Here is a 25083-nt window from a genome sequence, read left to right as displayed (position 1 = left end):
TTGGTTGGCGTCCACACCATGGCCACACCCCTGCCACAAAACAACCAACACCTAAGCCCAATTTGATCCAGAAAAAACTGTATTATTATTCTACATCACACAAGTGTTTCTCAAACTCAGTCCTGGGGACCCCAAGGGGGCCACATCTTTTTTTATTCTAGCACTGCACCATTCATTTCAAATAATCAAAGCTTGTCGATGAGTCGATTTATTTAAATCCGCTGTGTAGTGCTAAGGCAAACTAACCGTGGGTCACAAGACTGAGTTTTGGAAACCCATAACATGTCTTCAATAACATGGACACACAACTTTCCCATTCCCAGGTGATCAAGAGCTCAACAAGTGCCGTGAGGAGAACTCCATGCGTCTGGACCTGTCCAAGCGTTCCATCCACATGTTACCCACCTCCATCAAGGAACTCACCCAGCTGGCAGAGCTCTACCTGTACAGCAACAAGCTCCAGAGCCTCCCCTCAGAAGTGGGCTGCCTGTCTGGCCTGGTCACCTTAGCCCTGAGTGAGAACTCTCTAACCAGCCTCCCAGAGTCCTTGGACTCCCTGAAGAAGTTGAGGATGCTGGACCTGAGGCATAACAAACTGAGGAGATACCGGCGGTGGTTTACCGGGTGACGTCGCTGACCACACTGTACCTAAGGTTCAACCGGATCACGGCGGTGGAGAGGGACATCCGGAACCTGGCGAAGTTGACCATGCTCAGCATCCGTGAGAACAAGATCAAACAGCTGCCTGCCGAGATAGGTGAATGAGGGAGGGAAATGGGGGGTTGGGGTGAGGGAAATGGGAGAGAGCGGTGAGTGGGGGGAGGAAGGGAAATGTGAGTGGGAGGAGAGCGGGAAGGAGAGTCATCCATGAGAACAAGATCAAACAGATGAGTGTTGAGGAGGGAGTTAAGGCTGGCAGATTGGGTGATGACGATGCGTCGTCATTTTTGCCTAACATAAGCCGGGGGCGTACCCACACTTTTGGCCCTGATTTTAGCTGTCCCAGACACGTTTTTGAGATCGGAGACAAAATCCCCATGTCGTTGCGTACTTGGGGCGCACGGCCGTCACCGATGCTCGGTTCAGTGACGCAATCTGAGGGCTACCGATCCCGTCTTTCAGACGTCCCAATATTTTCTAAATCTCCAATGCTCTTGTAGTGTGAGAGGTGCAATGACAAGTTTTGAGAACAGTGATCAGCAATAGCCAATGAGAGCTCGCCAGGGAGATGATGATGATGTTGCATCACATCACCCAGAATCTGTGGACTCTCCAGCAGGAGTGATGTCTACTACTAGTATGCGTTTGTACTTGCCTTTAACCAAAGCCAAAGTATCAAATGGTTACAGCTCTGAAGTTCACTACCAGTGTTATTCAATTCCAAATGTATTGGCGAGACATTTCAACTCTGTATGGCAAGCGTGAATGTCTGACTGAAAACGTTTGAGGCTTGTCTGAGCCACATGGTTTAGTGTGCGCACCACTACGTTAGCCAGACAAAAAAACTACAGGAAAGACGTTGGTTAAACGTGAGCAGGTCAGCGACGTCAGGATTTTGAAAGTCGTCTCGTGTAAACCCGGCATTACAGAAGACATTGCTGCAGTGTTGTCAATAAGCTAAAGCCATCAGCTAAACCAGTCTTTTAATAACTCTGATTGCGCTTCTTGTCCAGATTAGTCACGTTTGTGTGTTGACTGTTTTATTGGCCCTGCCTCTCTGCAGGGGAGCTCTGTAACCTCATCACCCTGGACGTAGCTCATAACCAGCTGGAACATCTACCCAAGGAGATCGGCAACTGCACCCAGATCACCAACCTGGACCTACAGCACAACGAGCTACTGGACCTACCAGAAACTATAGGTGAGACTGACCGGGACCTCAGCAGTCAGAAATGTTCTCTCCTCAATGCAATCATCTGCCTATACTCTGCCTACAGGATACCAATACTGACACAGCTGCACAGTGCACATTCTTAACTGTCCATTGTGACGATAAAACATTTGAGAATTGTCATTAATTGTATAATCTACAGTTTTATGAACTGCAAGTGCTGGTATTTAATTTAAGATGGTACTTTATTGATCCCCCAGAGGGGGAATTTGATTGCACCAGCCAATACATACATACACTTGAAATGTTTAACATGATATCTAATATCTGACTTTGTTGATTGTCATTTTCGTATTTAACCATTTCTCGTTGCAGGTAACTTGGCAAGCATAAACCGCTTGGGTCTGCGGTACAACCGGTTGTCAGCCATCCCCAGGTCGCTAGCCAAGTGCAGAGAACTGGAAGAGCTCAACCTAGAAAACAACAACATCTCCGTGTTACCAGAAGTGAGTGGTGCTTTTATTGATTGCTGCATTTAATGGTATTGTTAGGGATACAGCATATCTATCTACCTCCTTCTCTCTATCCCAGGGTCTCCTGTCTAGTCTGGTGAATCTGACCAGTCTAACTCTGGCGAGGAACTGTTTCCAGTCCTACCCAGTGGGAGGACCCTCCCAGTTCTCCACCATCTACTCTCTCAACATGGAGCACAACCGCATCAACAAGATCCCCTTTGGAATCTTCTCCAGGGCCAAAGTCCTCAGCAAACTCAACATGAAGGTAAGGATGCTGTCCATTGTTATGTGTTGTCATCTCCTTCCCTCTGTTTTGATGACTTCTAGTAAGAGGACCAAGACGATAGTCCCAGACATTATGTATGCAGGACAACGTCTCTTTCTTCTGACGTTAACAGTAGATAAAGGGCCTCATTGCCAAAATCCTGAACTATCCCTTTAAGCTTGACAATGGTTGGTGATGGTGGTGGCTCAGGTAAAGAGGTGACATTTTTCAATAAGGTGTTGCTCATCATGTCGTCTTTCTGTTCTGGTTCTGAAATTGTTGTCAATGTCATTGGTTTTTTTTTCAGGACAACCAGTTGACGTCTCTGCCTCTAGACTTTGGCACGTGGACCAGTATGGTGGAGCTCAACCTGGCCACCAATCAGCTGACAAAGATCCCTGAGGACATCTGCGGTCTCGTTTCGCTTGAGGTGAGGCCTAGATAGATCCCATCTGGGAATTCTTTCTTGAGAAATGTGGACTTACTACTTTTCTGATGCCGTCATCAATTCATACATTATTCAAACTGACCAGAAAATCTAAACGATAATCACTCTCCCATTTCAGCATACAGTAGGTGATCAACTATTTAGTTATTTTTAGGTCTGTAACACAAGCTACAGGTTGTGACCGTTCGCTTCAGTGTTCTGAAACATCTTGTTTTTTTCACAGGTCTTGATATTGTCCAACAATCTTCTCAAGAAGTTGCCACATGGTATTGGCAACCTGAGGAAACTACGGGAGCTCGACTTGGAGGAGAATAAGCTGGAATCGCTCCCGAATGAAATCGCTTACCTGAAAGATTTACAGGTTTGATACTATGACGTTATTTCCCTACACTGTCACGTAAGCATTTAGGCCTACCTTTAACTAAAATGTGTTGAGTTCTAAACCATTCAAAGACCACTGACAGATGTAGTGATACCGTAGTGCTGTGATGAGTCATTCCATTGACACAAGTAATCTTTCTTCTACTTTTAAAGGCCCAATGCATTAAAAAAAGAGATTTATATATACTTTATAGTGCCTTTGGAATGTTCAGACCCCTTGACTTTTTCCACATTTTGTTACTTTACAGCCTTATTCTGAAATTGATTAAATAGTTTTTTCCCCTCATCAATCTAGACACAATACCCCACAATGACAAAGTGAAAGTTTTTTTACGTAAGTATTCAGACCCTTTGCTATGAGACTCGAAATTGAGCTCATGTGCATCCGGTTTCAATTGATCGTCCTTGATATTACTACTCCCGAGTGGTGCAGTGGTCTAAGGCACTGCATCTCAGTGCTAGAGGCGTCACTACAGACCCTGGTTCGATTCCAGGCTCTATCACAACCGGCCGTGATTGGGAGTACCAAAGGGCGGCGCACAATTGGCCCAGTGTTGTTAGGGTGTGGCCGTGGTAACCCGTTATTGTAAACAAGAATTTGTTCTTAACTGACTTGCCTAGTTAAATAAAGGTAAAATAAAAATAAACTACAACTTGATTGTTCACCTGTGGTAAATTCAATTGATTGGACATGATTGGGAAAGGTGTGTACATAAGCCCCCACAGTTGACAGTGCATGTCAGAGCGAAAACCAAGCCATGAGGTTGAAGGAATTGTCCGAAGAGCTCAGAGACAGGATTGTGTCGAGGCACAGATCTGGGGAAACCTGGCACCATCCCTATGGTGAAGCATGATGGTGGCAGCATCCTGCTGTGGGGATGTTTTTCAGCTGCAGGGGCTGGGAGACTGGTTGGGTTCGGGGCAAAGACGAACAGAGAGATCCTTAATGAAAACCTGGTCCAGAGCGCTCAGGACCTCCGACTGGGGCGATGGTTCACCTTCCAATAAGACAACGACCCTAAGCACACAGCCAAGATGACACAGGAGTGGCATCGGGACAAGTCTCTTGAAGGTTCTTGAGTAGCCCAGCCAGAGCCCGGACTTGAACCCGATCGAACATCTGGAAAGACCTGAAAACAGCTGTGCAGCAACGCTCCCCATCCAACCTGACAGAGATTGAGAGGATCTACAGAGAAGACTGAGAGAAACTCCCAAGCTTGTAGCGTCATACCCAAGAAGACTCAAAGCTGTAATTACTGACAAAGGTGCTTCAACAAAGTACTGAGTAAAGGGTCTGAATACTTATTACATAAGTATTATGTAATACTTGTGTTATTTTCTAAAAACCTGTTTTTGCTTTGTCATTATGGGGTATCGTGTGTAGATTAAGGGGGGAAAAAGGTGGTGTCCACATACTTTTGTATTTCCACACTAAGGTTTGTAAAAAATTATGATAATGCTCTTTTAGTGTAAGAGCTGTTTGAAAAGACCGTCTCTGAAATGTCAGCCTGTTTTGGTGGATTGGAGTTTTGGCCTGACCAAGTGGTAAATGAGTTAATAGACCAATAAGAAAGAGTCCCAAACCAATAAGAGCAATCTTTCACTTGTCCCCTCCCCACTCAGACCACTCCGACACTCCTAGCACAATTTTAGCTGGAGAAATTGCTCTTGGATAATAATCTATTTTTATTTTTATTTCTTGAAAACAATTTGATTGATCTGCTGCATTGGACCTTTTTAAATAAACCATTTTATATCTCCAGAGTTTGAACGATGGAGCTCATAATCATTTATTCACCAACGTTTCGACAGCTAAGCTGTTTTCATCATGTGATATTGACATTCCATTTTTGCTTGTATCCTATCAGAAACTAGTGTTGACCAATAATCAACTGACCACGTTGCCCCGTGGGATCGGTCACCTCACCAACCTGACCCACCTGGGTCTGGGAGAGAACCTGCTGCAGCACCTGCCAGAGGAGATCGGTAAGTACATTTTACCTCATACCACTGGGTACCGGTCTGTTTCTGCTGAGACCACTCGTTGTACTCTGTCATTTGCCAAATATCCAGAAAGACTGGTACCCAGGCTACAAACAACTCAGACTAGGAGTGAATCTTAAAAGTACTTCCTTGATTCCTTCCATCCTCACCTGAACTCCAAATGTCATCGAGAAATAAGGAGCTTATTGGAGGAGGTCACAAGCTTTCATTTGGATACAGAATAGAGAGAGAACTACATGTGGTCCTTTGTAGGTCAGTTGGTAGACCATGGTGCTTGTAACGCCAGGGTGGTGGTTAGATTCTCGGGACCACCCATACTTAAAATGTATGCATGCATTTATTTCACCAGGTAGGTGAAACCATTATTTAACCAGGTAGGCAAGTTGAGTACAAGTTCTCATTTACAATTGCGACCTGGCCAGGATAAAGCAAAGTAGTTTGACACGAACAACACAGAGTTACACATGGAATAAACAAACATACAGTAGAAAAATAAGTCTATATACGACTATGACTAAGTCGCTTTGGATAAAAGCTAGATGGCATATATTTATATATTACATATAAAACGTAACTTCAGCTAAACAGTTTAATTAGCATATTTTAGCCCCAGCATTAATTACTGTATGTACCTGATCTGTCTGTGCCTCCAGGTAGAATAACACTCCTGTATCCTCTGTATCCTCCACCCCTCCTATCTCCCTCCATCCCTCTCTCTATCCTTTCTTTCCATCCTAGGTACACTGGAGAACTTGGAGGAGCTGTACCTCAATGACAACCCCAACCTGCACAGCCTCCCGTTTGAGCTGGCCCTCTGCAGCAAGCTGTCCATCATGAGCATCGAGAACTGTCCTCTCAGCCATCTGCCCCCGCAGATCGTAGCCGGGGGCCCCTCCTTCATTATCCAGTTCCTCAAGATGCAGGGGCCCTACCGGGCCATGGTCTGATAGGGCCCGGAGGCCAAGATTGTGGTCTGAGGGCCCAGAAGGAGGCCATGGTCTGAGAGCTGATTTGATGGCAGATATACCAGGCCCACGCAAGGCCCATGATCTGACAACGGACCACGCCCATAATTGGATAGACCACGCCCATATTCTGAAGGCCGACGCCCACCCAATCACTTACCTATCCAACTACGTGTGTCATACACTGTAAAATAATACAAATGCATCATAACAAAAACAAACTAAATGTACAAAAAGAGGAAAACATTTTCGGTTCATACATTATCTATATGCGGAAAAAAACGAAACAAGTACATTTATATTGAGACTGTGCTCCAGCGTTTCTGTTGAGGAATCATAGCCATTTAGAAGGCCAACTTCTCCAATATTTTATTCCCGAATCATGTAAGACAAAACTTAAAGGGTCATTACAACTTTTTTTTACATTATATTCATTAATTCCAGCACCATATGATACATAATCTGTTTTCATACATATGAAGACACTGGTATAGTGCTGGAGGTAATGAATAGGAGATTAAAAAGTGGTGGAATTGCCCTTTAATATCTCTACCACCTTTTGCCAAACCGGATCATGTATATTGATTGAGTAACAGTGAGCTAAAGTGGCTATGATTCTTTTAACATAGAAACCAGATTCCCAATGCCAACATATTTACAGTAATTAGGTATGTATATTAGGAGAGCTTAGGATACAACTATTGTATGCAAAAATATTTGAAACTTAAATTTTTACTGCTGCTGCCATTATCAATGTTCATTTTGTCATGTCTTTTTCTTTTTGATATGTATATATTGTTTTTACCACTCGACTAAAGATTTGTTATCGTGAGGTTTGAGGTTAAAGAACAAAGGTCTAATGTTGTTTTTAATTTCACATTAATACGTAAAAAACAGTGCCTATATGCCCGGGAAGGTCCACTGGTTTTTCTGACGCTCTAAACACAATTGTCCATTATACAAAGGTATCATTTAGTTAAACAAATTTTCTTTCTAGAATTATGGTATTACTTTTTACATTTGTTTTACATTAGTTCCATCATAGTTGGATGACAATGATTCTATATAATAAAGCGGTAAAGTATACATTTGAATCAATGGCGTTGAGGTTTTACATTTAAAAAATAAGCAGTCATCTTTAAACAGTAAGCTAGTAATATATAAAATAAATGCGAAATCTTTAATGCTTTAAAAAATGGACTTAACAAGTTTGACTCAAACCTTTCCAAAATAGGCAGTAATGTTGCCCTCATGTTTTAAGATATTAGATTTGTTTTTGCTTTGAGAAAAAAAGAAAAAAAAAATAGTTAAACTATAAAAAGACAGGTGATTAGATAAGTGATCTGTAGTGATTTTTATATATTCTATAAATACTGATTGTTGCCTTGAGTGCAATTGAGTCATTGTAATGTTTACTTTTTTGCTATGTCTTCAGTGTTGGCGCTGTCATACAACGTGGAAACGATTGACCAACAACAACATATCAGGAACGTTGAAGGAAAGGTGTCAATATAACTAATGACTAACGTTGCCATGGTTACGGTCGTTAAGGTATGCCAAAAACACGCATCAAAACCCATTTGTCATTTTACATCCAGTTTCTTTGACTGCTTTTTTAATACGCCTCTTCACGAGATCTGAACGTTTGTGTTACTTGGCTTCCTTTTTTTTGTTGTCCCACACTGTCCCAGCAATGATGCTGTTCTTATGCACTTTCTAAATGACATTGGCATCATCCTCTTTTAACAATGACAATATTCTTATCTCCATGGTTACGTCGAACTGGGGCATTTTTGTTTCACAGTGAAGAAGTATTTTATCTCTTTGAACAGTTTATCATGTATATTTTATAATGGTGTCAAATGAATATTAAAGATGAGATGACAAGCTCAAAATAAATCTAAACTAGTAAGTATGTGGAGCGTCGAATTCAGACGTTTTGGCTTTCGTCCTATCAATCTTGATGGAAAATATTAGCTTGAACTGTGTGTGTCCAATAAGGGTCTTATTGATATGTTTAAAGATGTATTAAAGTACCCCATATCTTGCTCATATGTACTACAAGCAAAAATGTTTTGTCAAATTATTGCAATTCATTGAGATCCACATTGTAAAATGTAAATCATTTTCTGTTACTATAATTTTTTTGACACTGTATTGGGTTAGTATTATATCACGTGACTGTACATTAAAATCCCAACTAAGGTAGATCAAACCAAAAGCTTTTTTGGTTTTGGAAATGAATGTGTTGCGTCCAAGCTTTGTACTCAATCATCTTTTAGTATTTATTTTCAATCAAGTGTGGGTCTAGTTTTTTGGCAGCAGCTTACGATTACAGTTTCGATGTGGGTTGTGGACTGCTAAGAAAAACGAGGCCTGGGCAGAGCACACACCCAGACAAAATGTATTGCTGCTTCTAATCCTACCAGCAGAACCTGTTGCTGCTTGAAAAATATGCTGTAAACGATTGATGGGGCGGGAAAAGTGAGATCTATCCTAAACAAAATCAACATCGATATACAAGACTCGTACAGTAGCCTGGCTGGGAAGATTGACCTCTGCCCTTGACCTCTGAGTTTGGGGTCACATGAGGTCTGGTGGTTTTCAAACAGATCAAATTGTTTGGACCGACGTACAACGAGGAAAAACCAAGGTGCATATTTGAGCCTATAACGACGCAGTTACAACACAATACTTTTTTGAAAAGACAAAATGTAAAAAGGGCTTTCTTCTCGTTCACGCTCAAAGAACACCACCAGAGGCATTGCATTCCTGGTTTTATATTTTAAAAAAGCTTAGGAAAAAAAATGTAAATTGTTTTGGGGGATTGGTTGTGTATTTATGTTTTCGCTATAAACAAAATGGAATCATTGTGAAAATGCCTTCAGTGAGATGTGCATTAGGGTATGCAGCGAGAGAAACGCTGTTATCCCGTATAATGTTGAGTCTGTTTTTGTTCATATTTGTATCTATGTGCCATTTGCAAGGTGAGGGGTGGATGACTGACGTATGTCTAGAGAACTTGAGACATAATCGTCATTATTCAGAAAAGCATTTATCAAAACAAGGAATGTAAGTTAAAACACGCTTTTTGGAAAAGAAATGTGTGACAGTCTAGGTTTGGGGGTGGTCATATTTTGTATTGTTATATCTGAGGTTGATGACGAAGAGGTATTGTTCTGATGCATCCTAATGATTTGGAGACGACTAGGTGGTGTCTGATTTTGGGTCATAAAGTGTAATAATCAAGGCCATTTCTTTCTTTTAGCAAAATGTATTTTGTGTCTCAATCCTTTTTCTAGCCTGACTATTGTGTAGGAAACCAAGCATGTTGAAAAATTATTTGACATGTTTTTTTGTCTGGGTTGGAACTACGTTGGTGTGGCGAGTGGTTGTATATAGAAGACCAGCTAATGTTGCTACTATTTGGTATCTGCAAAAATGTTTCCTGTAGATTTTTTTTTGTTGTACATTTCACAGTATTTGAAACATTGTGCAGCCAGCAATGCTTTACCTACCTATTCTTTATCAAGCAGCCTTAACTGTTAAACCTTTTTGTTATTATCCCTTCTTTGTGGCTGTAGTAGATAACTTTAATTTTCTGTCCTTTCTTGCTCTGTGCATGCATATTTTAACCTGACCTGATGATTGACAGTTCACATAAGCACTCTCCAAACTGAATTCTGTATTCAGTTTCATTATTCTGGAACACTAGTGAGCAATAGTGAAACAACACAATTCAGTTCAGATTCCATGCTAGCTACAGGCCACCAAACAATCCCTATACCAGTGGTCTCCTACCTTGTTCCTGGAGTGCTACTGTCCTGTAGGTTTTTGCTCCAACCCTAAACTAACGCACCTGATTCTAATAATTAGCTGGTTGATAAACTGAATCAGGTTAGTTACAACGGGGGTTGGAGCAAAAACCAACATTCATTTGACTGCCTTAAGTCGTGCACCAAGCATCACCTCTCCCTCAACTTTCACCCAGTCAGACCTTCAGTCACTTGGCTCTTTTTACTCACGTAAAACAGAATCAGTTTGATATAAAATCAGGGAAAATGCTTTCCCCAACCTTTTATGTGACCAGTCACCTGACCAGGAAAAACTAAGGCTAATATTTTATTATTGGCTACAGCCAATAATAACTATATGGCCCAGGACCCCCCCCCCCCCCCCCCCTTCTCAGGTCACAGCAGGGTTAGGAATAACTCCTGGCCCTGGGCCTATACATAACAAGTGAGTTGACTGTTTAATGGTCAGAAATGAGATTGAGCGACTATGTTCCAGAACTAGAACACCACGTTATTTTTTAAAGGTTCTCTTTTCTGTCTACCAATATGAGTACAGTATATGCAGACGTGACTACCTGACTACGGTGGCCACCATGGTCCAAGTAGCGTATGTAAGAGAATTGGAAAAATGGTAACATGACATATTTATTTTACCTTAACATCCTACTGTTTAGTACCGAGAGACATGCCTTTACTAAATATTACTTGGCAAATGAAATTAGAAAAAGGATTTGTTTGCTTGGTTGTAAATGACACAATTTTTAATCAAAGCCGACCCATTGTAAAGAAAATTATTCAGACTCAAGTTTGCAAAATGGTTGAAACTGCAATGTTTGACGTTCTGCATGTACATACATCTTTTTAATTAATAAACCTATAAACATTTACAAATTGAAAAAAAAAGTGACTTGTAATATTATTTTTTTGCTTTCACCAAAAAGTACTGCAAAATGAACATGGTTGGTTGTTTGCCGGTCACATTGAGAGAGCAGAACAGAGCTGCCTATGTCCTCAAGTAATTCCTATTTTTGTCTTTGTTCTTTTTTTTCTTTCTTCTCTGTAACTGAATTTGTATTTATTTTCAAAACACATGAAGCAGCATTTAAGCCAAGAGTCCTGCACAGTATATGACCTTTTAGCAATGATTTGCACAAGCACAGCAAGGGCACAATTTCAAAATCCCAATCATACAGAAGAGAATGGCACTTAGACTGTTTACACAGGCAGCCCAATTCTGATCTTTTTTCCCAGTAATTGGTCTTTTGACCAATCACACAAGTTTTTTTCACATCAGCTCTTTTTCAAAACTACTCAAAAGACCAATTAGTGAAAAAAGATCAGAATTGGGCTTCCTGTCTAAACGCAGCCCAAGTGTCTGTCTCAAAGTAAGAGTGCTGATGTAGGATCCGTTTCACCCTTTAGATCATATTGAATAAGATTATATGGACAGGTGGAGACCTGATCCTAGATCAGCACTCCTACTGTGAGATGCTTTTTGAACACTGGCCCAGGATCCCACCTGTCCATGTAATCTTATTCAGTATGATCTAAAGGGCAAAACTGATCTTAGATCAGCAGCACACTTACTCTGGAACACTTTATACGTAGGGTGCCCAAACTTGTTGCCTGAAGCTAAATTAAAAACTAAACTCATATAGGCTTTAGATTGTTGCTATACCGTCTAGGCCCAGAATGTTTTTGGGCTACGTAGATTCTAGAAGCATTATCTACATTATCCGGTCCTAGCTACATTGTCTGGCCCTTTTGCTAAAGGTAAAAATGAGTTCAGTATATATCTTTGGTAGTGAAGTGCATTCAATATCTCTGTCTACTATAGACAGCAGTATCAGCTGGAGACCTTTGAACAGTATATAGTATGTTAGTCAGCAGGGATCCATTTCAATTCAGTTAATTCCTGATGTTTGCTGAAATTACATAGAGGAGTATTGAGGGAAATTGGAATTTGATGTTGTTGTACTTCTTGACTTAATTTAAAATGGAATTGATTATTATCATGTTAGATGAGTTAAACCCCCCCCCCCCCCCCCCCCCCAAAAAAAAGCAGTTGAAATGTTTCCCATATTTGAAAAAGAGGCAATATTGTGCCTTTTTTCATATGTTCAGGACTGGGCTGTTCTCTCTCAAATGTCTCTTTTGTACCTAGAAAAACGTGTCATGTGTGTCATTCGAGTGTACAAACTTTATCATTTCAGAATGTTCTGATGTTTGTATATTACTCCCGTTATGCCTGCACAATGCTTTGGTTTTCATTTTCTATTTGAGGTTTTCCCACTATTTGTCAAATTGTGGAATTTAAGCTCTGAAAAAAACCTGATAAATGTACTTTTAATCCAATGAATTGTAATGTGCAGTTTGTTACTTGTTCAACATAAAGAAAACGGTTACCCTGTCTTGAATGTATACATTATGTTGTATGGATGTGTTGTTCTTTCAAATGAGAAAATATAACTGACCACTATATCAGTTTCCCAGCCAAAGATTAAGCCTGGTCATGGACTAAAAGCTAAAAAGCTCAATTAGGCTTAATTAGTGTGTGGGAGACTGCCCCTATATTGTCCAATTGGATAAAACGATAACAAATTCATAGACTGGTATTGTCTTGCTGTTTCAATACAGTCTTACATTAGTTCAATATCTTCCTCTTATTTCACTTATGGCACATGACCGTTTATCCCAAATGGCACCCTATACAATGCACTGCACTACTTTTGACTAGGGTCCCTAGGGTTACGGTCAAAAGTAGTGCACTATATTGGGAAAAGCGTGCCATTTGGGATGCATACATACAGTAAGGTTATGTCAGACTGACCAATGAAAGGTCTAAACTGCAATCGAAGAGCAATAACAGGCACGTAGAATATCTGAATGACTAACTTTGTGTAGAGCTGTAGTCGAGTGGTAACATTCATGGCACACTCCCCATTGTTCAATCTCACATCCACTCATTCTTCTGTACTGATGCTTCCCTGCCTCCCACTCTGTTTCCAAACTGTCTAAATAAAAACGATATATACATAATTACACTTTCTATTTATATGGATGGGTACGTCTGACTTTGATTCAATATTACAGTTGATGAATTATGAATAAGTAGATGGATGTGGTCTGTGTCATAAAACTGGAAATTGTACTTCTCAATCTCGACACGTTCCATTCTATTGCACCTGTACCCAGAGAGGCGAAAACGGCTCTGCCTGTCCCAATACAAGAGCGTCCCCTACTGGATCATTGAAAACATGGTCCCTCACATCTCAACGTCAATTACTTTCACCCTTCAACTTCTAAATGTATTTGAATTCTAGTCAGATTGAGGTTTTTGACTGAGGTTTCAGAATACATTACATTAGACATATTACAAGTGAGGTACGTTTTTTTCTCTTCTGTCTTGTCGTTTGCCATTTAAACCACCACGAGAAAATGGAGAAAGTATCTGGTAAAGTAACTGGTAAAGTATCACAATACTTCATGTGTCATCTGAACTGGAAGTCCAAATTTGGACTGCACTTAGCACGTGATGATGATGTTGCATCGGAGTACATTACAATTTAGTGCATTAACCAAATACCTTGCCTAAAGATTTACCTAGGATCGTCCTTTCTTAACCTATTTAAATCATGTCAAATATGTGACGCTTTTGCATTTTTAAAAATGTTTTATGGTAGAACAGAAGTTGGAAGCACCTATGGTCTTATTAGAAAAGGTCAAAGTTAAAACGCATAATAGTTCATATTGTTTTCAGTAAAAGCATAGTACTATGTGGTATAATTCGATACTTAACGGTAGGTTTTACAATCCTGAATGTCACATAACATCAGTGGTGATGGCGCGCCTCAGGCTATTTCTTCCAAAGCGAATCCGAGAGAGACCGACGCCGGGCGCGGAAGCTTTTTCAGAAGACGACAGGTGTCACTGTGTCCTCGCGCTCCATCCGCACGCTGACGCATGATCACTAGCAGTGATGTTTACTCAAAACACAGGATTCCGCTGTCATATGATATCACACTAACAACACCTTCCTCCACTCCCCAACTACACATGATGTGATAGAAAAGCTTTATACTGATAGAAGGCTATGTTATTGAAAGCACCTGTTCCAAAATGGAAGAGTGGCTAAATTGGGCATAGCCTACCTCTTGGTGTTATCACTCTTCAAGTTGATCCAATGCGGTCTGTCTCAATAACATGTTACAATATGCAGAAATCGCTCTGCCATTTCCTGGTTGCTAAAATCCTTATAGCCTAATTTCAGTTTGTGACAAAACAAGCAATTGTATCATCTAAACTGCTATGAAATATGTTTTCAATAACCACAAATATTGTTTTTTCAGTTGTTTGAAGCGGGTGTGCAAAATCGAAAATAAAATACACGAAAACTAAACTTAAGAACAGGAAGCATAGAAGTAGTGCACATGGAACAGATCTATCGCTTCTTAGACTTGCTTTCAATGAAAAGGACAGATCTGTAACTCACATTTCGCGGTCGTCCATCAATGTTGATCCATCAATGATCATCACATGGGCTGACATTGGTTATTTTACCCTATAGGCTAACTATTAAGCTTAGGCTAAAGCCAATGTTAACTGGTCAATAGTTTACTGCTTAGTCTATAATTATCTTACCATTGACTATGAACCCCAGCCCCTTTCGGTTTTTTTTCTATATCGTTTTAACAGTTTTAGAATGGTTGGTGTGACAATAAATGGTGCTTGAAATTGGTTGGATCGTGAACGGAATAGAGTTGGCGCGCGCCAAGTAAATAAAAAGCCTGTGTTTAATTTCCACGTGGTGTAGGCTCCGGGTGCTGCTATAGCAACCCAGTTCTGGGAGGTTGGGGTTATAAATAGAGGGCGTGGCAGAACTGAGTTTGGAGCGGCCAACAGTAGCATAGTAGGGCGATAGTCTCCACTGATAGAACCGACAGCGGCAGCAGGAGCAGCAGCCACAGGATAACGTGATTACGGCTCTATTAGCTCTCCGCTAGTGAGACAGACTTAGATACAGAGCTGTGCAGAGGAAAACTGACTGTGAAACCTTAGCTCGCGCTCTTCCATGGAACACAGAAGATATGCGTGAGAAGCCAGCTGATTCGGGTAACTGACCTGCATGAAGAAGTTGCTCACTGTCCATTCTATTGTCGGCCACTCAAAAGGACCCAAGTGACACAGCACAATGCTTGAGGTAAGAGTTATATTTAGTGTGTACCTGCTATATTCTTGGAAAGTATAACTAGAGAGTTATGTTGTATTTGTGTAAATTGACAGTTAAGGCATCTCCAGTTCCTGCTAAAATTCTTACTTCTGCACCTCCTATTTTTCAGATGAAGTGACAATCAGCTGTATTCAACTTAAACTGTTCTTGATCGACCAACATGCAATGGAGAGAAAAATAACAAAAACAAAAACACTGAAGAGTCCCACACCCTCACTTTCCAGTCTTCCAGTTGCAAACTACATGGTCTCCTGGATGACATTTGCTGACCTTACATGATTGTAAGGAGAATCAATGGCGGGGTGGGATAACATGACGAACGTGACCAATGAGACTCTTACAAGCACGACCATCATGAGCAACATGACCAATGAGACCATCCTTTGGGGTCCGCCCTATAGCCTCCAGATCTCGTTGCCCCTAACGATCCTGGTCGGGATGCTCATCCTATTGACAGTCTTCGGCAACGTCTTAGTGGTCATCGCTGTGTTTACTAGCCGGGCCCTGAAGGCCCCTCAGAACCTCTTCCTGGTTTCGTTGGCGTCGGCGGACATTTTGGTTGCGACCCTGGTCATTCCCTTCTCCCTGGCCAACGAACTCATGGGCTACTGGTACTTTGGTAAAGTCTGGTGCGAGATCTACCTTGCACTGGACGTTCTCTTCTGTACGGCATCCATCGCCCATCTGTGCGCCATTAGTCTGGACAGGTACTGGTCAATCACCAAGGCCATCAAGTACAACCTGAAACGGACACCGCGCAGGATCAAGTGCATCATCGTCATCGTGTGGGTCATCGCCGCGGTGATCTCGTTCCCTCCCCTCATCAGCATGGAGAAGGAGAGTGATAAAGAGGAGGGGCCGGTGTGTAAGATCAACGAAGACAAGTGGTACATGATCTCGTCCAGTATCGGCTCGTTCTTCGTGCCCTGCATCATCATGATCCTCGTTTACATCCGGATCTATCAGATCGCTAAGAAACGGACGCGGGTACCACCGGGCGACCGGAAACCCAAAATGGCGGCCGCAGTGTCGCCGGTGACGGGCAAGAAGGAGAACGGAGCTGGGGGAGTCGGAGGTGACCAACACGCTTGTCACGAGAAGCTCAACGGAGAGCAAGGAGACAGAGAGGGGGATGAACACAGAGGAGAGGACGAGAAAGAAGGGGAGATAAACGGCGTGGACATGGAGGACTCCTCATCGTCTGACCACCAGGTCAACAACCCCTGTTCTATCAAGAAGAAGAAACACACGGCTAAAACCAAACTGAGCCAGATCAAACCAGGAGTGGACCACCCGGCGCTGCCTAAACTGGTGGTGAGACAGAGCTCTAAGGGGAGTCGATGGAAGGGGAGACAGAACAGGGAGAAACGGTTCACCTTCGTCTTGGCTGTGGTCATTGGAGTTTTTGTCGTTTGCTGGTTCCCCTTCTTCTTTACCTACACTCTGACGGCGCTCTGTGACTCGTGTTACATACCTGACACACTGTTTAAATTCTTCTTCTGGTTCGGCTACTGTAACAGTTCAGCCAATCCCATTATCTATACAATCTTCAACAATGACTTCCGAAGATCTTTTAAAAAGATTCTCTGCAGGGATAACCGAAGAATGGTATGATTAGACTTGGGACTTTTTGGTTGTTTGTATGTTTTAAAAATATATATAAATTGTTATCGTGCATGGTCGGATCCGTGGCTTTAAACAAATAATGTACCTACCTGTGACAAAACATCTACATGTTTTATGTTGCAAAGGCTTTTGGGGGAAAGACTAAAACCCACTACAGTATGTGCAGTAAAAGCATCAAAATGTTGTTTTTCCAAAATGTCGGCAGCACTATGCCACACCACAGCTTGGAAACAAACTATCCTGTGAATACCGACTTTAAAAAAGCTCAACCATTCCAGCCACGTTCATCCAACATTCAACCAATGTTTTTCTACAGTTTTGTGAATGTTTGAATCACAATATTGGATAAACGTGGCCAGGAGTATGATACTATATGGAGTATTTTATGATATGTTGATATGATGTTGGAATAATTGTCTCTTTCTGAGCCACCTTGGTGTGTTCTATTCATTGTTATTGAAACACACGGCCATTTCATATGATATCAAGCTACAACTGGGAGAAAGGTTTACCATAGTTATGTTCAAGAATAAACATCTCTCAATGACCATTGTCATGGTTTCTGAACTCTTATACAAAGGTCAACTCTGAGATGACAGCATCACAATAGTATACGTGGTCACACACACACACACACACACACACACACACACACACACACACACACACACACACATACTTCTGATGAAAATAATAATAATGCCTTAAGTTCATGGCTAGGGAGTGAACACAGACAATGGGATCGGGAGAAAGAAGTGAGACTGATCATTGTTCACGAAAGAGCTGAAAGACACTGCTTCAGTGTGAGGACAGGGAATGTAGTGTGTCATTTCAGGAGTAGCACACTGTATAAGGATAGCGTTCCATTTTGAACATAGCCTAGCAGCTGTAATCAAAGGAACAATGTTAATTCCCAGTCTGTTCAGACTGACACACACACACACACACACACTGGTAGTTAGGCAGTTATGAGAGCAGGTCTCATCTATGTTGCAGAGTAACGTATCATTTAGAGTTCCACGTACCGCCGCCTCACGCATCATTAAACCCAGGATGTGGATCTAGCTGGCTCATCAAACCAGAACCTGATAGACTGGTCATGGGCAGAACACTCACAAACAAACACACACTCTCTCTCGCTCTATCTAACTACTGAGCTCACATTTAAAGAAGACATCAAATGAATGTTAGTCTAACCCTAGCTTTGAATGTTAGTCTAGACCTAGCTGTGAATGTTAGTCTAGCCCTGGCTATGAATGTTAGTCTAGCCCTAGCTATGAATGTTAGTCTAGACCTAGCTATGAATATTAGTCTAGACCTATCTATGAATGTTAGTCTAGCCCTAGTTATGTTAGTCTAGCCCTAGCTATGAATGTTAGTCTAGCCCTAGCTATGAATGTTAGTCTAGACCTAGCTATGAATGTTAGTCTAGACCTATCTATGAATGTTAGTCTAGCCATAGTTATGTTAGTCTAGCCCTAGCTATGAATGTTAGTCTAGCCCTAGTTATGTTAGTCTAGCCCTAGCTATGAATCTTAGTCTAGACCTAGCTATGAATGTTAGTCTAGCCCTAGCTATGAATCTTAGTCTAGACCTAGCTATGAATGTTAGTCTAGCCCTAGCTATGAATGTTAGTCTAGCCTTAGCTATGAATGTTAGTCTAGCCCTAGCTATGAATGTTAGTCTAGCCCTAGTTATGTTAGTCTGGCCCCCTAGCTATGAATGTTAGTCTAGCCCTAGCTATGAATGTTAGTCTAGCCCTAGTTATGTTAGTCTAATCCTAGCTATGAATGTTAGTCTAGTCCTAGCTATGAATGTTAGTCTAGCCCTAGTAATGTTAGTCTCGCCCCCTAGCTATGAATGTTAGTCTAGACCTAGCTATGAATGTTAGTCTAGCCCTAGTTATGTTAGTTTAGCCCTAGCTAAGAATGTTAGTCTATACCTAGCTCATAGAGTTGCACAGCATGGTTTTTAAATGCCAATATCGTCTGTGTGAAGATATTGGCTATGTTCCCTCATTTTCAGGCAGAGAAACAGACCATAGATTTTTTTTGTAGATTTTTTACTCCAAACAAACCACCACGCTCTGTGTTCGTTCACTTGGGCCACATAACAAGAACCTCATATGAATCAGCTCAACTAACAGACCTGCTGGTAAGTCTACAGCCCTCCCTACACACACACACACACACACACACACAAACGCACACACATCCCTCATGGTAATAGATCAACAAACCTGAGTGCTCATTTGTCACCAAGAGGGCCCAACCAATCAAAATAAAGGAATCAATGTCACCCTCTTTCCTGCCATCTCAGACATATAAATTGAAGTTAGGAGGAGATGCTGTGGAGCTGGAATCACATTTGACCTGACTGCCTCACTGGTGATGTCATAATACCGTATAGTGGAGGAGGGAAATGATGATGAATCCAACACACCTGCGTAATATTCAGACCTCCAGTGCACTTTCAGCAAAAAACATCCGCTTTTTCAAGGGGCCTACCCAAACATACCAAACAATATCATCGGGGCAGAATAGGGCAATATGATTATGGGCATTGGTGTGATGACGAATTGTACAAAGCTGAAAAACATACGCACATCCAGGTACTTTTCTCAGGTACTGGAGTTGTAAGCAAACTAATGGACAACAGGAAGGAAAACACTGCACACTGCTGCTCATGCTCCCAGGTGATATTTATTAACAACAAGGTTTCGACCCTTAGGTCTTCATCAGGCATCCATAACCCAGGTGGGGGTGGAAGGTCCTATATATAGGGGCAGTACCCAGTGACATCACTTCCTGAAACAGGAGGTAAAAGAAATGATAACATAGTTTCCCAATATTAACATTCAATGTATCAATATATATGATCATACACAGGGAATGTGATCAATATTTACAGTAATATACATACACATACAATATTCAATTAGGATTTTTTTTAAACACAGTTTAGACATATTGAAACTATAAAAACGGTTTCAAGTCAAACTCGTCATTAAGGCCAAGAGGAGACAGTGTGTTGAGCCTGTGGATCCAGAAAGAATCCCTTTGAAGAAGTTTCCTCTCAATGTCCCCACCCCTGTGTGACATCTTGACCATTTCTATTCCAATGTATCACAGAGAACTAATAGGAAGTCCAGCTTGTACAAAATGAGCAGCAACCAGATGTTTTGTCTTATCTGTCCGTATGTTGCTGCGGTGCTCACTGATCCGTGCCTTAAGGCTTCTATGGGTTTTCCCTATGTAAGACAGGCCACAACGACATTTAAACATGTAAATAACATTGGTAGACATACAAGTAATCAGGCCCTTAATCTTAAATTTTTAGGGGGGGGGGGGGGGTAAGTGAGTTGCATTTGTATGTGAAGCTGCATTGAGCACATCGGCCACATTTGTAATTACCCTCTGGAACCTTGTCCAAAAACGTTTCCCTTTCCTCTGGTGGGTAATCAGATTTAACCACAATATCTCTCACGTTTGGGGGTCTTTTAAAAACCATACGTTGGGGATATTTAAAATGGGTTTCAATTGTGGGTCGGTATCAATAATGTACCAATGCTTCCTGATAATGGCCTTAAATGCCTTCCCCAATGGTGAGTATTGGGTGAAGCATGAATTGACTGATAGTGAGATTTTGAATAAGTGGACGTGGATGAAAGCTGTCACCTCTAAGGAGGGTATTTCTGTCCGTAGGTTTCCTATAGAGATCTGCAGAGAGGGATGTTTTGTCCTGAATAACCATCACATCAAGAAAACGGATTTGCAATAGGTCATAGTTAATGCTGAAGGGAAGGTGTTCATTCATAGGGTGTAGGTAAGCATGGAATTCTAAAAGTTCTTCTTGGGTGCCTGTATAGATCACAAAAATGTCATCCAAATATCTACAAATTAGGAGAATATTGGAGAGAAAAGGGTTACGGTCTGGATTCAGCACCACCTGTTTTTCAAACATACCTAGATATAGGTTAGTATAAATAGGAACATAGTGCTCCCCATTGTTGTCCCATTGGTCTGGAGGAAGAAGTGTCCCCTGAAGAGAAGATAGTTGGAAGTGCCAGTTCAGCCAAGTCCACCATACGATTGGTGCTGGGTAGAGCATTAGGGGGAAGTACATTGAGGAGGTAGAACATGAGGGCCTCTTGGCTGCCCTGATGGGGGATGTTAGTATGTAGACTGGTAACATCAAAAGTACACAGAGTAGAATTTTCAGGTACAGTTGAAGTCGCAAGATTACATACACTTAGGTTAACAAACAATAGTTTTGGCAAGTCGGTTAGGACATCTACTTTGTGCGTGACACATGACACATGCATGAAGTAATTTTTCCAACAATTGCTTACAGACAGATTATTTCACTTATAATTAACTGTATCACAATTCCAGTGGTCAGACGTTTACATACACTAAGTTGACTGTGCCTTTAAACAGCTTGGAAAATTCCAGAAATTATGTCATGGCTTTAGAAGCTTCTGATAGGCTAAACTCAGTGCCTCTCTGCTTGACATCATGGGAAAATCAAAAGAAATCTGCCAAGACCTCAGACAAAAAATTGTAGACCTCCACAAGTCTGGTTCATCCTTGGGAGCAATTTCCAAACGCCTGAAGATACCACGTTCATCTGTACAAACAATAGTACGCAAGTATAAACACCACGGTACCACGCAGCCGTCATAGCGCTCAGGAAGGAGACGCGTTCTGTCTCCTAGAGATGAACGTACTTTGGTGCGAAAAGTGCAAATCAATCCCAGAACAACAGCAAAGGACCTTGTGAACATGCTGGAGGAAACAGGTACAAAAGTATCTATATCCACAGTAAAACAGGTCCTATGTTGACATAACCTGAGAGGCTGCTCAGCAAGTAAAAAAGGCCACTGCTCCAAAACCGCCATAAAAAAGCCAGACTACGGTTTGCAACCGCACACGGGGACAAAGATCATACTTTTTGGAGAAATGTCCTCTGGTCTGATGAAACAAAAATAGAACTGTTTGGCCATAATGACCATCATTATGTTTGGAGGAAAAAGGGGTACGAAAGCCAAAGAACATCATCCCAACCATGAAGCACAGGGTGGCAGCATCATGTTGTGGGGGTGCTTTGCTGCAGGAGGGACTGCTGCACTTCACAAAATAGATGACATCATGAGAAATGAAAACAATGTGGTTTTATTGAAGCAACATCAGGACATCAGTCAGGAAGTTAAAGCTTGGTTACAAATGGGTCTTCCAAATGGACAATGACCCCAAGCATACTTCCAAAGTTGTGGCAAATGGCTTAAGGACAACAAAGTCAATGTATTGGAGTGGCCATAACAAAGCCCTGACCTCAAGCCTATAGAACATTTGTGGGCAGAACTGAAAACGTATGTGTGAGCAAGGAGGCCTACAAACCTGACTCAGTTACACCAGCTCTGTCAGGAGGAATGGGACAAAATTCAACAAACTTATTTAAAGGCAATGCTACCAAATACTAATTGTGTGTATGTAAACTTCTGACCCACTGGGAATGTGAGGAAAGAAATAAAAGCTGAAATAAAATCATTCTCTCTCCTATTATTCTGACATTTCACATTGATAAAATAAAGTGGTGATCCTAACTGACCTAAGACAGGGAATTTTTACTAGGATTAAATGTCAGGAAATGTGTATTTGGCGACGGCGCATGTAAACTTCTGACTTCTACTGTATTATTATAATATTTTTTTACCTTTATTTTACTAGGAAAGTCAGTTAAGAACAAATTCTTATTTTCAATGACAGCCTAGGAACAGTGGGTTAACTGCCAGATTTTGTACCTTGTCAGCTCGGGGATTTGAACTTGTAACCTTTCGGTTACTAGTCCAATGCTCTAACCACTAGGCTACCCTGCCGCCCCAATATGGAACAAGGATTTTTTTTAAATGGACGAATTGTAAAAAAAATAAAAAAGAATAAATAAAAAAGGACAGAGAGAGAAAGAGATACATGAATGTATTTGGCTACTTGTGTTTTCCACAATGAGAATGTAGTCTCCGTGGTGGTAGAATGCCCCCCAAAATGTTGATGATTCATCGGATTTAAAACCTGTTATTAACGGCAACAATCTATTTGCAATTAGTACTGTTCGTACACTGAGATTGTAGCATAGAGGTTGGACATACCAACAATAGGTCATGGTAACCTTAATAATAATCTCCATGACAACTACATTATATATTTTTTTGTTAATTTAACCTTTATGTAACTAGGCCCGTCAGTTAAGAACAAATTCTTATTTATAATGATGGTAGCTACTGTATTCTAGTCTGGGTGAACACATAAAGCTATTGTTCACTTCAACTGGAATAATCTATTTGATAATGGATTGGGCTGCATGTCCAACACATGATGAATATATGCCAACACCAGTTTATGGTTAACCTTAATAATAACCTTAATAATCTCTATGATAAATGCAGGGAAATGCCAAAATAATGGAAACACTTGATTAAACGAGGGATACAAAGTAAATTGAAAGCTGGTGCTTCCACACAGGTGTGGTTTTCTGAGTTAATTAAGCAATTAACATCCCATCATGCTTAGGGTCATGTATAAAAATGCCCAGTTGCCCACTACTGTGGCTACCATGGCTAGAAGAAGAGCTCTCAGTGACTTTGAAAGAGGGGTCGCAAAGGAGCATAGGGAGTATAAAGTACAGTGCCTTGCGAAAGTATTCGGCCCCCTTGAACTTTGCGACCTTTTGCCACATTTCAGGCTTCAAACATAAAGATATAAAACTGTATTTTTTTGTGAAGAATCAACAACAAGTGGCACACAATCATGAAGTGGAACGACATTTATTGGATATTTCAAACTTTTTTAACAAATAAAAAACTGAAAAATTGGGCGTGCAAAATTATTCAGCCCCTTTACTTTCAGTGCAGCAAACTCTCTCCAGAAGTTCAGTGAGGATCTCTGAATGATCCAATGTTGACCTAAATGACTAATGATGATAAATACAATCCACCTGTGTGTAATCAAGTCTCCGTATAAATGCACCTGCACTGTGATAGTCTCAGAGGTCCGTTAAAAGCGCAGAGAGCATCATGAAGAACAAGGAACACACCAGGCAGGTCCGAGATACTGTTGTGAAGAAGTTTAAAGCCGGATTTGGATACAAAAAGATTTCCCAAGCTTTAAACATCCCAAGGAGCACTGTGCAAGCGATAATATTGAAATGGAAGGAGTATCAGACCACTGCAAATCTACCAAGACCTGGCCGTCCCTCTAAACTTTCAGCTCATACAAGGAGAAGACTGATCAGAGATGCAGCCAAGAGGCCCATGATCACTCTGGATGAACTGCAGAGATCTACAGCTGAGGTGGGAGACTCTGTCCATAGGACAACAATCAGTCGTATATTGCACAAATCTGGCCTTTATGGAAGAGTGGCAAGAAGAAAGCCATTTCTTAAAGATATCCATAAAAAGTGTTGTTTAAAGTTTGCCACAAGCCACCTGGGAGACACACCAAACATGTGGAAGAAGGTGCTCTGGTCAGATGAAACCAAAATTGAACTTTTTGGCAACAATGCAAAACATTATGTTTGGTGTAAAAGCAACACAGCTCATCACCCTGAACACACCATCCCCACTGACAAACATGGTGGTGGCAGCATCATGGTTTGGGCCTGCTTTTCTTCAGCAGGGACAGGGAAGATGGTTAAAATTGATGGGAAGATGGATGGAGCCAAATACAGGACCATTCTGGAAGAAAACCTGATGGAGTCTGCAAAAGACCTGAGACTGGGACGAAGATTTATCTTCCAACAAGACAATGATCCAAAACATAAAGCAAAATCTACAATGGAATGGCTCAAAAATAAACATATCCAGGTGTTAGAATGGCCAAGTCAAAGTCCAGACCTGAATCCAATCGAGAATCTGTGGAAAGAACTGAAAACTGCTGTTCACAAATGCTCTCCATCCAACCTCACTGAGCTCGAGCTGTTTTGCAAGGAGGAATGGGAAAAAATTTCAGTCTCTCGATGTGCAAAAC

At 41.3% G+C, this 25083-nt stretch overlaps 3 protein-coding genes across 3 annotated transcripts in view; 2 read left to right on the top strand and 1 right to left on the bottom strand.

The window, feature by feature from the left end:
- The window catches only part of LOC116355430 (leucine-rich repeat protein SHOC-2-like), a 9922-nt gene extending 1273 nt beyond the window's left edge, over nt 1-8649 (top strand). The window contains 9 exon segments of the mRNA XM_031799133.1: nt 324-596; nt 599-757; nt 1724-1861; nt 2207-2337; nt 2423-2611; nt 2919-3041; nt 3283-3420; nt 5309-5426; nt 6183-8649. Of these exon segments, the coding sequence (XP_031654993.1) occupies nt 324-596; nt 599-757; nt 1724-1861; nt 2207-2337; nt 2423-2611; nt 2919-3041; nt 3283-3420; nt 5309-5426; nt 6183-6391 (1478 nt within the window). The 3' untranslated portion in view covers nt 6392-8649.
- The window catches only part of LOC109865841 (kelch-like ECH-associated protein 1B), a 520109-nt gene that overhangs the window by 103632 nt on the left and 391394 nt on the right, over nt 1-25083 (bottom strand). The window lies entirely within an intron of this gene.
- On the top strand, nt 15074-17607 carry LOC116355449 (alpha-2A adrenergic receptor). The gene is made up of 2 exons (XM_031799331.1): nt 15074-15403; nt 15543-17607. Exon 2 carries the CDS (start codon nt 15728-15730, stop codon nt 17045-17047), a length of 1320 nt encoding a protein of 439 aa, XP_031655191.1. The 5' UTR covers nt 15074-15403; nt 15543-15727; the 3' UTR covers nt 17048-17607.

Source organism: Oncorhynchus kisutch, linkage group LG20 (assembly GCF_002021735.2).
Source record: "Oncorhynchus kisutch isolate 150728-3 linkage group LG20, Okis_V2, whole genome shotgun sequence".
NCBI classification, from domain to species: Eukaryota; Metazoa; Chordata; class Actinopteri; order Salmoniformes; family Salmonidae; genus Oncorhynchus; species Oncorhynchus kisutch.
This window is presented reverse-complemented; position numbering and strand designations above follow the sequence as displayed.

Excerpts from the sequence above, each read along its gene's own strand:
- LOC116355449 (XM_031799331.1), top strand. The coding sequence starts at position 15,728 with ATGGCGGGGTGGGATAACATGACGAACGTGACCAATGAGACTCTTACA.